This window comes from Lutjanus erythropterus, chromosome 7 (genome assembly GCF_056507025.1).
Source record: "Lutjanus erythropterus isolate fLutEry1 chromosome 7, fLutEry1.hap2, whole genome shotgun sequence".
NCBI classification, from domain to species: domain Eukaryota; kingdom Metazoa; phylum Chordata; class Actinopteri; order Lutjaniformes; family Lutjanidae; genus Lutjanus; species Lutjanus erythropterus.
Genome location: NC_139323.1, coordinates 19,320,651 through 19,334,158, shown reverse-complemented (window position 1 = coordinate 19,334,158; position 13,508 = coordinate 19,320,651). Strand labels below are relative to the sequence as shown.

Sequence of the window (13,508 nt, the reverse complement as noted above, 5' to 3'; positions counted from 1 at the left end):
TCCTCCCTTTCTCCTATCACTCCCACCTCCCCTTTTCCAAGCATAACCCTACCTTCCTCTAACTTTTCATTCCCCTTTGTTCTGTGTCACTTTCCCCTGCTTGCTTTCTATCCATTTCTTCTTATCCCCATTTTTTCTAACCACTCACCCCCCTTGTTATGACACCCCCCCCCCGACCCCTTCCTCCTTCCCCGCTCCTTCCTTTCCCTGTGGCCACAGCAGCAGCAGCTCCAGCACCTGTCTCACCACGCCCCGGGCATCCCCCTGACGCCACACCCATCAGGTCTGTCCCTGGGCGCAGGGGGCTCAGGGCTCCTTGCACTGACCGGGGCCTTGGGTGTCTCAGCCCACCTTGCCTCCAAAGATGAGCGTAACCACCTTGACCCTGAACATCTCAGAGGTAAAGAACTGCACACTTTTCATTTTGATATTTTTTTCTGTTCAAGTAAAAGCTCAACAGGTACAAAACATCTTACATTACAGACTTTTTATGGGAAACACTACAAACAAACAAAAACAACAGAGAACTCGAGGGGGTTACTATATTTCTGATGCGCCTTTACCTGAAAAATGTTCTACATGTTGATTAACTCATATACATCCTTTCCAACATTTATCAGACACGTCCGACTTGAGTCTCAAAGCAATTTTTCCAATAGATAATCATACATCACATTAAGCCATTTTTTTGATGGCTTTTTTTGCTGGCGGCCAGCATGATCCTAAATATTTATACTTCAGAAAAGTCAAGAAGTGTAAGACCTGAAAGAAAGGTCGACCTTAATTTTTTTTATTTTTTTCCTTGCTGTCTCTGATTGTCTCCTAGTAGTTGTGAATCTTCATCCAGTTAAATCCAATTAAACTCTCTCCAAGACAATAAATTGGTTGATTTCCATGGCTAAGAACTGCAGCGTTTAATCCTTAATTTTGTCTCTAAAAACAGATTTAAATGTTCTGGCAAGGTGGTCTTCCAGAGCCAAATTCAGCAGGAGGAACGGAACACACTGTAGGCGATTAATGAAATCAGATTTATGACAACAAATTAATAATACATTAATCAAATGAAAAATTGGGCCTCTTAAAATAAGCTGGATCATCTTTTCCCATCTTCCAAATTACAGTCAGTGGCAGCCTGCTGTTGTAGAAGATGACAGTAGAACCACAGTTTGAAGATCCAAAGTTCAGAATAAGATTACTCTGGTATTTCCAAATTTTGTTAGTGAATGCAGAAGTTTTTTTTTTTTCAATGTAGCTCAAAAGAATATTCAGGGCACAAAATTAGCACCAGCCACCAGCCAAATGCTGGTAATCATCCAGAGTGAAACCGCCAGGTATTACGCACACAAGATTTATTGTTTTTTTTTTTCATAAAATGTATGCATGTCTGCATGTGCATACGTGCATTTGGTATGTTTATTTCTGTTTAAGTTTAATTCAAGAATAGGCACAAAGCAGCAGTGATAGAGACTCTGACAGCTGCTCATTTTATCATTCGAGCCCAGAAAAAATGCAAAGCAAAACTGTACCTATACATCATTTGTGGCAGGCCTTTCCGTGATTTGTACAGTGAGTCACCTTTTGGACTGAATTTGAACTTCCTTGTTTAGATTGCTGTCATAATATGGACAGACATATTCATGGTGCTTGTGTAAATGTCGGAGAAATGCTTTCTCCCAACGAACTTTCATTCACCCCGATAGAATATCTTATCTTTGTGCTCTGTTTCAGGCACCGAGCCAAGAGAGACTTTCTCATGAATAAACCGAGTGCTGGAAAGAAAAAGAAAAAAGAAGGAATGAGTGAGAGTAGAAACAGAGGAAGATAGAGACATCAGTGTGTTCATATTGGCGTGTTAAGCATCTGTGTGAGAGCTTATGCATGTCTACAGCTGTGTGTGTTTCTGTTCTTACATATGAGAGGAGGAGTGAGTGAAAAGATAGTGAGCGCTGAAAGAGGCAGCAGGGGAAGACAGCAAGCTTTGTCTGGGTGGAGAACAGAGAGAGGGAGCGATAGAGAGGAGACTGGAATCAGGCACAATAGTGGGTCTGTATCTTTATTAGAGAGGAGCCGTCTTAGTTCAGCCTAACCTTGGCCGACTGGGGGGACTGTTGTTATTATTATCAGGACTGACGTCAAACTTTCTCTCTTTTTTCCCCTTTATTCCTCTCTCTTTTTCTCTACTCTGTTCTGTTTCCTTACCTTTCTCCGCCCCGTCCCAGAGGGAGCACCCAGCAGGGTGAGTAGTTATGTAGTGTGTTGTGTGTGTGTGTGTGTGTGTGTGTGTGTGTGTGTGTGTGTGTGTGTGTGTGTGTGTGTGTGTGTGTGTGTGTGTGTGTGTGTGTGTGTGACAGTGATAAACTGAGGGAAATGGAGACGCACTGTAAAGTGGCCTCTAAAAAAGGCTGCGTGCTGCTGGAGCTCCGCCAGGAGTAGCACAGCTCAACACCAGCACAATAGCCGCTCAGCACTATCAACCTTGAGCTTCTCAAGGTTTTCTACATCACACTAACATCTGAGCTCACAGCATTTCACTGTTATCTGGAAGAAAGTACAAATTGAGTGAATGGATGAACAAGCAACTGCTTGTTTATCAGCACCACAAATGTTCTGGTAATCTATGAGACTTACAGAACAAGTGAAAGGATTAAAACCCAGACTGCCCAAAACACGCCAGTTAGTGTCTGCAGAAACAAGCAACTCATGCTCGAAAATGTTTACTTGAGTGTGTTCTGCATCCAGTATATAAAATGTCAACTGCAGGAGGTCCCTTAATGTCTGGTGTCAAAGAACCAGTGAATATTTCCCAACAGATCACACGACTGAGATCCATTGAAAAGACGTTTCCCAACAGAACCTGCTCTGTTGTATCATTAGTTAATATTTGGTGTAGAATTGCACAACTGCCAGCACTGCAGGAGAGGTGAAGACCACAGAGAGGAGTCCTTTGTGTGCCTTCTTTTAACTGGTAACCACTGTACCAGAAAACTTAAATGTTGTTGAACATGAGAGGAAGTACGATCTGTCCTACAGAAACATGTACCCTGACCTTTTATACTGCTTATGCACAGTATCTTTCCAAAACTGTTTCCTCATGAAACATGATTCTGTGCATTGGTGGGTACAGTAAACAGGGAAGCGGTAAGGATATTACAGTTTTTCCATTTGTTGTTTTTCCTCTAGTCTTGTAGAGCCAGACCTATCTCGACATGTTCGCTTTAGTGCTGTGCCAGTGCTGGAGAAATGTCTGACTGAACCCATTAACATTATTCTGCTATTGGGGAAAAAATGCTGTGGCTGTGGTTTGTATTTTTTAAACTAATCACACTCATCTTGGGCGGCGCTACAAAGTGTCTTAACTGAATGTGCTGCGAAGGAGTGTCAGCAACAAAATCAGTTTGATTGCATTGTTTTGTATGGGAATGCCCTAACTATTGAATCACCAGGCTGTTTGGAGCGGAACTTTTGTCGAATGCCCTGTTTCTATTTATTCTGATGGCTGGCATTGAAAACGCTGCAAAACAGTTGATTCGTGAAGATAAAATGTTGAGTTGTCTAAATAATACCTAATCATTTAACAGTTAAATTAAATAACAACCTAGTTGCTTTTAGTTATATTGTATGTAATTTCCAGTAGAGAATCATCTGAATATCACAATATAAAATGTTTGTTTTGTGACAACTAACAACTTCTAGCTTGTTTATGTCCATACTGTTAGAGACGGAGACTTTGAAAAGGGTAACATGTTGATAGCGGAAAGAGAGAAGAATGCCGACTGAAATAATCTGTCAATAGCAGCCTATTCCTGTGAGTCGGATCTTTCTTCTAATATGATTGCATGATGCTATCATACTGCTTTATATATTAATGTGACTCTTCAGATCAGAAGCAAGAACACCCTAGTTTTCTTTTTGCTGAAGAAGTTGACTTGTTCAATAATGCACACCGCGCTGTTTGAAGTTCAGATTCAGCAACCCTTTAATTAGGTGTGAAGGTGAGATGTGACAGGATCGTGACTCAGGTTACCATAAATGATGGTAAAAAAAATAAAAAATCCATCCTTAGAATAAATTGCGTAAATGCAACATGCAGTGAAACATGAAGTGTGTACAAGTGTTCATCTTGCCTCACAGGTTTTGCTCATATTTTATGTCACTGTAGTTAGAAGTCCCCGTTAATCGCCTGGGGAGTTAATGCAGTGCAAATGGGCTGATTGAAATTCAGTGGACGTCTATGGTTTGTCCTGTTCTCTCTGGCTGCTTTATAGAAACCGTGTGAACACTCCCTTACTGTACTGGCTGCAATGGACAGCTGGCCTTCATCAGTGTAACTGTTGATAACGCACAGAGAGAGAAGAGGGAGGGGGGGTAGGGGGGGTTTGAGGGAGATGGAGAGTGAAATTGAAAAAGGAAAAAGAGAGAGGGACTAAAGAGGAAGGGAAAAAAACAAGAAAAATAGGGAGGGAAAGGTTGTTAAAAAATACCAGCAAGTCTTTGTTCTGGCTTTTATGGCGAAATGAAAATGATTTAAGAGAGCTACTGACTTAACTTTCCCTCCCTCCTGCTCTCTATCCGCAATGAAACCCTTAGCATAATTTAATTGCTAAACACAATGCTGATTGTTAAGCACCAGGAAAATATTTCTCTTATGAGTTGAGGTTGAACTTAGTCAAGCATTACGGCGTTTGGGAGGGAAGGGAAGGGGAGGGAAGGGAAAGATTGCATATCAATCGGCATTTGTCAGCACCAGTGAAACATGTTGGAATTTTAAATGGAGGGGAAAAAAGGGACAGTGAGAGGAAGTCAGGAGAAGAGGAAAGAAGGCGGCGGAGGAGGAGAAGAAGAAAGAAAGAAGAGAGGGAAGTTTGTTGAGCTGCACTGAGGTCCATTGTGCGGTTTTCTCCTCTCCTCTGTCCAGCGCTCCTTCCTGTCGGCCCCGTGGGCTCCTTCCTGTGTGACTCATTGGTGTGTTAAACCCTCACTGTTCTTGTCCTCCCCACAGGGGGGACAGTGAATGACAAGTGGCCCTCACTGAACCTCTGGCCCCTGCCCTAACACAAAAACAACACAATGCTTTGATGGGCTTTTTTAGTGCTGAGCACCAGGCCAGGCTGTATTGTAAATATGCCTGCACAGCTTTATTGGCCAATAATGAGAGTCATATTTTACAGGAGGACCGGTGTGTCGAGGGGAGAGCACTAATTAGCTGTATGAGCTGTCCTGTGTGCTTCTATGGCTACGTCTTAACCTGTGCTTACGTCTGCTGTTCTTGCTCTGTGTGTGTGTGTGTGTGTGTGTGTGTGTGTGTGTGTGTGTGTGTGTGTGTGTGTGTAATGTTATCATGTGTGTTTTTATGAAACTCTCTGTAAATGTTTGTGTTACTGCCCTGTGTGCTTTTCCTTGTCCATACTTGAGCTTTTATCTACAATGGGATTATGTGTACATTTTCTTCCCATCACGACCTGTTGACAGATTTGGGTGTCTTTCGTGTGTGTACAATGTGCGCTTTATAAAAAGATGTGTTTAATTTTGGGACTCCCTAAAAACTTAGTATTTGACCCAGATGGCTTCTGTTGGTTTAGTCGATGTCAAGTATGAAGGTATAAAGAATATACTATTCATGCTTTTCTATATTTTGTATATTTTGTTTCATACCTACACTCATGAAAATTAGTAGTCTGCCTTGTAAGCCTGTTTTAGATGGGCATCTATTGATGCAAGATACTAACTTAGATTAGGCCGGTCAGACATACTGACAAATTCATTACAGTCCTGATTTACAAGCAATTGTCCCTGAATAAATAAATAAATAAATAAATAAATAAATAAATATATGAATGAATAAATAAATAAATAATTATCTAAAAGTTGAGTTTGTAAGCTTCTATAGCTTAATGAAAATCTTGGTTGCAGAAAAGACATTTTAACATACTACCTGTGCGTAATTGTCATGTGTCTTGTAAACTCAGTCACTATGTTTCATATTAGGGGTGTAATGATTCACTCATGCATCCGAGTCATCGGACTTTAATGTATAAGATACAAGTGTGTCAGTTCAGACGGCCTATATTAGTAAAAAGCTGAACATGAATCGGAAATAAATTGTTTCGTTTTCTCTCGTCCTGTCTGCACCGCTCTCGCTGGATGCCTGCTGTCCCGCTCACACAAAACGAGCGCTCCCTCCTCCCTCTACTGTGTCTTCATTTCATCAAAACAGACGGTGCTGAAAACAGCGACAGAAGTGACATTGAATTGCATCGCACCACCAAACTGTCATAATGCGCAAAGTTGGAATACGTTTTGTGTTTTATAAGAAAGATGAGAAACGCTGCTGCAGATCATTTATGCAAAACGTGTCTGACAGCAGAGTGCAGAGCCACGAGTCTGACCCACAGAGACGTCATGTCACTGTGAGAGCAGGTAACACTTCACTGTTCCTCCACACTAATCAAAACCACAGCACTTTTCATCTGAAACAGAGCAGCAGATCATCTTACTGAAAAAATACTAATATTTTAAACAGTTTTAAAGTTTTTTCACAGATCTCATTTAGGCTACAGCATCTCATTTACACACGAGACTCATAATGAGATGTTAACACCACTGCAATGTCTCCTTGTCTCTGTCTCTCCTGTTACTATATTTAGTAAAAGGATTTTTTGCATCTAACAGCACTCTACAAATGTAGCATTAATTGAATTAAAATGTAAAGATTCACACACTGCATCATCTTGTATTACATCATATATCGTATCAGAGCTGAATCAAATCGAACCGAATCGTTGGGCATTTCAAAATTTTAAGCTATATCGTATCGTTGAACATGTATCGAGATACATATCGAATCTGTCTCAGTCAGTGAGATACACACCCCTACTTCATATCGTCTGTTGATCTTCATAAAATTAATACCATATTAATACAGTCTAATTATACTCTAGATTATTCTTACATCTTACATTTTAATCCTTCTGATAAGACATGCTCACCCCCAACTCCCCTGTCCTAAATTACACCTCATTCTCATCTGGTCATCCTGACTTACATTGATATCAGAATACAGACAGACCCCTGATCTGAGTAGATTTTTGTTATTGGACATAATTTAGTTAATCTCAATGTCAATATATTTAAGTTAGTTCCAACGTTATGATGGTCAGTTAAAAATCTGCATGGAAGTCTAGTTGCAGTTGTAGAAGTACAAGGAGCAAAAATATAAGTGTACCTGTAAACTGATGATCACAAAAGAACTGAAAAATCATCTCTTGTTTGAAGTTACATTTGGGTGTGAGCTCACTTATAGGTCTGATTTTGGGGTTAAGCCAAAGGTTAATAAACAAAGAAGGTTAATGAACAACTTTTTAGGTTTGGGTTTTGCTAGCTTATCCAAAAAGTGATAAAACAACCCAACATGAACCAACAAGATATCAATCAGGCACACACCTTTTTGTGAGACAGGACATCTCACAATACCAATACCAAGTCTTTAGGGAGTCCCATTTAATTATCCATTTTTACATTAAACGTCTCTCTCAGTGGTTTCACCTAAGCTTTCATTAGCTTAACTGTGGCAGTGTTAGTAAGTGTTTGTTTGTGTTTGTTCATACTTTTATTTGTGTCCTTGTTTTTCTCCAGAGTAAGTCAGTGTCATCAACAGACAGTCAGCCCACTGAGGAGCGCCAGGGCCCGTCAGGAGGCTACTCCTCCTCGCAGGGAGGTGCTGAGGCAAAGAGGAGGCGCTGTGACGACAAAGAGCCCCTCGCACCACACTCCTATGTATGTGTTTGTATTTGTCCATGTTCTTTTAAGATAAGTTAAGCTTTAAAGGCATAGTTTTGATTACTTGAAGTGAAGTTGTATGAGGTACTTATCGATTGTCAGTGTCACACTCCCAGTGTGGAGAAGCATAGAGGAGTACTAGCATGAAAGCAAAGCAATGTACAGCTGTGGACAGGGTTCGTAGCAGTTTATTATAGCCACCTAAAAAAATCAATATCAGTGTAAGTGTATGCTATATTTAAAATATTTATTTTATATTTTTATTGCACCACCGTCATATCTCCCAAACCAACCAGACTCCATTAGTGACTTTACTTTGCAAAACACAGGAGTTACTGGTCTACTGCTGCCACGGTCAATATTAAGTCTGTGTAATTGTGTGTGTAATTGTTTTTAATATTCTCCAAAGTCACACAATAATACAAATGAGGCAGTGGCAGATTAGCAACTCCCGTGTTCTGTGAGGTAAAATTATTGATTTTGTCAATGGAGTCTGGTTGATATGGACATAACAGCAGTTTCCCGTTGGAAAAGGCTGTCTGATAGAAAGGTAAAGTCGTGAAAATATTCTAAATATAGTACACACTTAAACAGATTTTTATAATGGGCCTTTTTTTTTAGATAGCTAAATTACAATTTGCTGTTGATCACATCCTCAATGCCACTTCAAGTAATCCAAACTATCCTTTGAAATGATGCCTGGGAGGAAACTGAGAAAATTCAGTAGCACACGTACAATATCACAAGCATATATTATATGCATATTTTTTTACAAAACAGAAAGTGTGTGTGAGTGTGAGTGTGTGTGTGAGTGTGTGTGTGAGTGTGAGTGTGAGTGTGAGAGTGTGAGTGTGAGAGTGTGAGTGTGTGTGTGTGAGTGTGTGTGTGTGTGTGTGTGTGTGTGTGTGTGTGTGTGTGTGTGTGTGTGTGTGTGTGTGTGTGTGTGTGTGTGTGTGTACTTCTGACATCGCCCATGACTTTATAGGCCACACAGGGGTCGGGGGCCCGTAGCCAATTAAGAGTTGTGTTTGGTTTGGATGGGTCCAATGGGGAAGAGCAGGAAGCCACAGGCGATGTGATGCCAGAAGAGAGACGGCCAAGGCAGATAGCTGTAATGAATTAGATGGCCGTGTGTGTTTGCAGTCTGGAGGATTGATTGACACTGGGAGTCTGTCTGTGCAAGATGTCCTCCAGCTAAATCAGTTTGGCATCCACAACAACAGTCCAAATCTTCCCATTAGTTCCGAGCGAGAACAAGCGCAGTTAGTTTCCACTTTTTGAATGTTTTTCCTCTCTTTCTTTCTGTCTGTCGAGCAGCATTACAGTTCCCATTTCTCTCTCTTTGCCTTTTGCTCTTCTATATCTCTCTCTGTCTCTTTATCACCATCTCTCAATTTCTCTGCTTTTCGCTCTCACTCTGTCTTCTTCCTGTTTTCATTTTTATTCCATCTTCTTCTTCCTCCTTCTACTTTTTTTTTTTCTCTTTCCTCTTTCCACTCCTCTCCTCTCCCTCTCGCTGTCTGTTTCTGTATTTTTGTTCCTGGAATAGACTGTAGACATAGCCCTGTTTTGGCTCTGTATAATTAGGTACTGATGTCACTCCACACTGATGTCAATAGGAATATCAGGCCATGATCACATCAAAGCGCTGTTGCCATGGTGACTAAGTGCCATCATTCTCACCCCAGAAAAACGGAGAGAGAGAAAGAGAGTGATGGCTAGACGAAGAGCGAAACTGTGCCACGGATGGAGAAAGAGCAACAGTGTGTTTGAGTGTGTGTGTGTGTCTGTGTGAACAAGAGAGAGATCGAAATAGTGTTTGTATGAAGGAGATGTGCGGTGAAAATATATGGGGTATATAGTATCTCTGTGTTAAATGTTGCATGGTGGACAGCCAGTGGAAGGAAGCTAAGAGCAGCCAGTGATATTGATATATTGATCTGTGTGTGGACTTGTGTGTGTTTCCATCTTTATTATTAAAGTTCTCTGTATACGCGTCCAGTATAGTGTATTTCTATGTGGGTGATGGAGCTAAAAAAATATCTTATCCATCTTATCTTTGCTCCTCAGGACAGTGATGGAGACAAGAGTGAAGACAATCTCGTAGTGGACGTCTCCAATGAAGTAAGTGGCTTATCTGCTAAAACTTTAGCTACCCCTTTTGGTGTATATTTGGTGAACATCTTAGATCACCTCTAAAGCTAAGTATGTCCATGCCTGCCATTTCAATGGGCCAGATTAGCAATGTTTGCCTCAAAGATGAATATTAAACATATATTTTTTACTATGATGGTTTGTTTCCCTCTATTCCTCAAGTTAAGCTGGTAGAAAATCTCCAGAACATGAATTTGTGGTTGCTCACCTGAAATACTTCCAAAGTCAAATGATACTTGATTATTCAATAAGAGAAAGTGACCCATTAAGGATATATGGGTTACTTTTCTAATCATTGCTTAAGGGAAAAGTTTATTAATGGGCCAACGTCCCAGAAACTTCATACACTGGTGCACACACAGGCAAAAGTCATACGTCTCACAGAAAGAAAGTTCCCTGTGACAAAACAGTTAATAGTTTCTTCTGACCTCTTCAAATTAATATTCCACCTTCACTACCAATGTTTACACACACAATTTTCCATCCCCACTATGGAAAATACCTAACTCACTCGCTCACTCACAGAACTCACACTTCAGTCTTTCTCCCACTCACCTCCTCACAGCTACGTCCTTGTGCAAGAGCTGTACATTCCTGATACAGAAAATATCTTTGATTTCCTTACAAAGCCACAAGTTACAAGCCGTCTTTATCCGACAGAAGCTCTCTGACACTGTGATGCAGCCCACACATGAATAAAGCATGAATCCAACGTTGGGAGGACCAGTGATGCTCAAGGGGAATAACTATAGATGTACTTGCCACAGCTTGGAACCTCCCGCCGTCCTCTGCATAACCCCGTCTGTATTGCTACCAATAGTTCAGTTTAACAAACAGAGCTGATTATATATATGTGAGTGTGTGTATGTAAGGTCAGATTTCATTTCATTTTATTTTGATTTTACTTGACAACTTAATTGCTTCGTTTTGGTGTCCTTGGGAGAGACTGTCTTTTTGTGTAGGGATGGTCAGTTTAATTTTTTTCTTGTTTAGTATTAGTTTATTTAGTTGACGATCTTGGATAACAAAAATGTATCCTGACTCACTATTCCCATGGCTGTGTTTTAGGGACAGCTACAACTACAGATAATTGGCAAGCTGCCTGAATAATAGTCTGTACTAAAAGACTTAGTATTCTTAATATCATATTTTAGTACTTGATTATTTTTTTGTTTTATTTTAGTTAGTTTGCAGTCAGTGATTAATTTTAGTTCATACACTCCAAATGTTCCAATTGGGCTGAAACCAACAATTATTTCCATCATTAAATAATCTACTAATTATTTTTCAGATTAATAGATTAATAGTAAAATATCAGACAATAGTTGTTTTTTCATAATAAATGCACAAAAGCCAGAAGCATTCATTTTGATATCATTGAAGACAAAGAAAAGCAGCAAATCATCACATTTGAGAAGCTCGAATTGGTGATTTTTATTTGGGCATTTTGGGGTGTGCTGGATAAGTATATTTGTCACCTAACACTATGTTTTAGTCAACAAGGTAATAGCTAAAGGCTAGTGTGGTGAGACGTGGCAACATGGATGTGAGGGGATTAGAAGCTTGCGTGCAGTGCATCCTGGTACATGTAGGCACAACTCCACAAGCAAAGACCCAAATATTCTTGGTCAGTATAGCACTGAGGAATTCATTGCTTCATTTGACTATAAGTTACCATCAAATCTGACTGGACATCCCAGTAAAAAGTGGTTAATTTTCACATTTACAACTAGATTCCCTCTGAAGCTGGTGGAGACCAAAACAGAACTACAAGGACAGTAAATATCTGTCTTACAGTTGTTGGTTGATAAGAAACACACCTCCAAATGGACATTAGTGTTGCTTAGGGTCTGCTGGACATTACTTCAGATTAGCCTCAACATTGCAATGTCCCTTGGAATAATTTAATGTAGCCTTGATATGAATATGCATATATGTAATGTGAAATGTGGCTCTCCGGACCCCTATTTGAGAACTACTGATCTATAGTAACCTTGGTGTGTGTGTGTGTGTGTGTGTGTGTGTGTGTGTGTGTGTGTGTGTGTGTGTGTGTGTGTGTGTGTGTGTGTGTGTGTGTCGTGTTTGAATATGTGAAATGTGAAACGAGTCAGCAGGTATGTCGCTAGTTCAGCTTTCCGCTGCAGTTTCCTTGTAAATAGGAAGAGCTCCTATGTAAGCTCATTATCAGCCGTCGCTGTTTGTGTTGTGAACTGTGTCTGTCCACACACACACATGCGCGCACACACACACACACACACACACACACACACACACACACACACACACACACACACACACACACACATGCACACACTGGCAAATACTTGGTCTACCTATCTCCTCTCATCTACCTCTTCTGTGTATATTTTTGTTCTCTTTCCAAGCTCTTGAAGCCTCTGTTCTTCCATCTCTCCGCTGTCTCTTCTCCTTTCACTCCTTTTCCTCTCCTCTCCTTTCACCCTGCTCCACCTCCCCCTTTTCTCCTCCCTTCTTCTCTCATTAGATAACTGCAGTCTGGTTCGTGTAATATATGCAAAGCCGTTTATGCCCCTGGAATATTTTAGTTCTTTAAATACTTCACGCAGTGTACCAAAATATGTTTTATCTGAGCTCTCTGTATTTTGATATAGCACACAAAAGCGGAACCGGTCTCTTGTGTGATTTGGAAACTGGTACAAAAGCAGACAGAAGAAAAAATGTGACAAATGTGGGTAATGGCAGAAAAAGGGAGGGAAATTCTCTGGTGAATCGTGCGTGTGTGTCTTTGTGTGTGTGTCTGTGTTTTAGAGAGAATATTCATGCTTATGTTTGAACATACATGCAAGTATGTGTGTACTGTATGTGCATATCTATTTGTCTATGAGTGTGTACGTGCCATGTAAATGTCTGTGTGTCGTTTGAGTAGATGATTGTGTGTGTGCGTGTGTGTGTGTGGGTGTGTGTAAGCACTAAAACGTCTGTGCTGATCACTGTGACCCAGTGAGAAGTGCTTACTCCAGCACTCTGCTCTGTTCTGGGGGAGGCAGTGGCAGTAGCGCTGGCTCAACAGTGGCTCCAGTGATGAAAGCAGCTGTAACAGCAACATTATCTCCAGGTCCACACATACGACTGTACCAGCGACAGTGACAATCTTCACTGTTTCATGTAAATGTTCCCTAAGCTCTGAGCTCCTTTACAAATCACAATACAGACTGTGACACCAGAGGTTAAGTTGTACCCATTAAGTGAGAATCTGAAACTGTGTGTATTTTGAGACTCTATAATATAATCCACTGCTGGCAAACATGTTTGTGTTTTGCAGGAGAAACGGCAGCAGTTTTTTTTTTTTGGGTTAAATAGAAGATGAAAGACAAAGTACAGAAAGAAGAGGACAGTTACGGCTAAAAATACAACTGAAATATTCTTTTAAAAAAAAGACAATAAGTGGATGTTTAAACTGAAACAGCCCTGTAGGAAAAAATGTGAGGGGGCTGCATTTATGGGGATATGTTGCTTCAAGCTTGGGTAAAGCCATGAAATATGATCCAGGAATTACAGTTGGGGTCTGGGAAATATTGCTGAGAATTTTTCAACAATTT

At 40.5% G+C, this 13,508-nt stretch overlaps 1 protein-coding gene across 3 annotated transcripts in view; it reads left to right on the top strand.

Moving 5' to 3' along the window:
- Window positions 1-13,508, top strand: part of tle2b (TLE family member 2, transcriptional corepressor b) — a 136,824-nt gene that overhangs the window by 81,998 nt on the left and 41,318 nt on the right. For 2 of the 3 annotated variants that reach the window (XM_084723084.1, XM_084723082.1), the window contains exons 7-10: window positions 220-400; window positions 2,220-2,236; window positions 7,633-7,773; window positions 9,847-9,900. In XM_084723084.1, the coding sequence (XP_084579210.1) occupies window positions 220-400; window positions 2,220-2,236; window positions 7,633-7,773; window positions 9,847-9,900 (393 nt within the window). The remainder of the gene's footprint in view (window positions 1-219; window positions 401-2,219; window positions 2,237-7,632; window positions 7,774-9,846; window positions 9,901-13,508) is intronic. The other variant, XM_084723083.1, reaches the window with a different exon arrangement.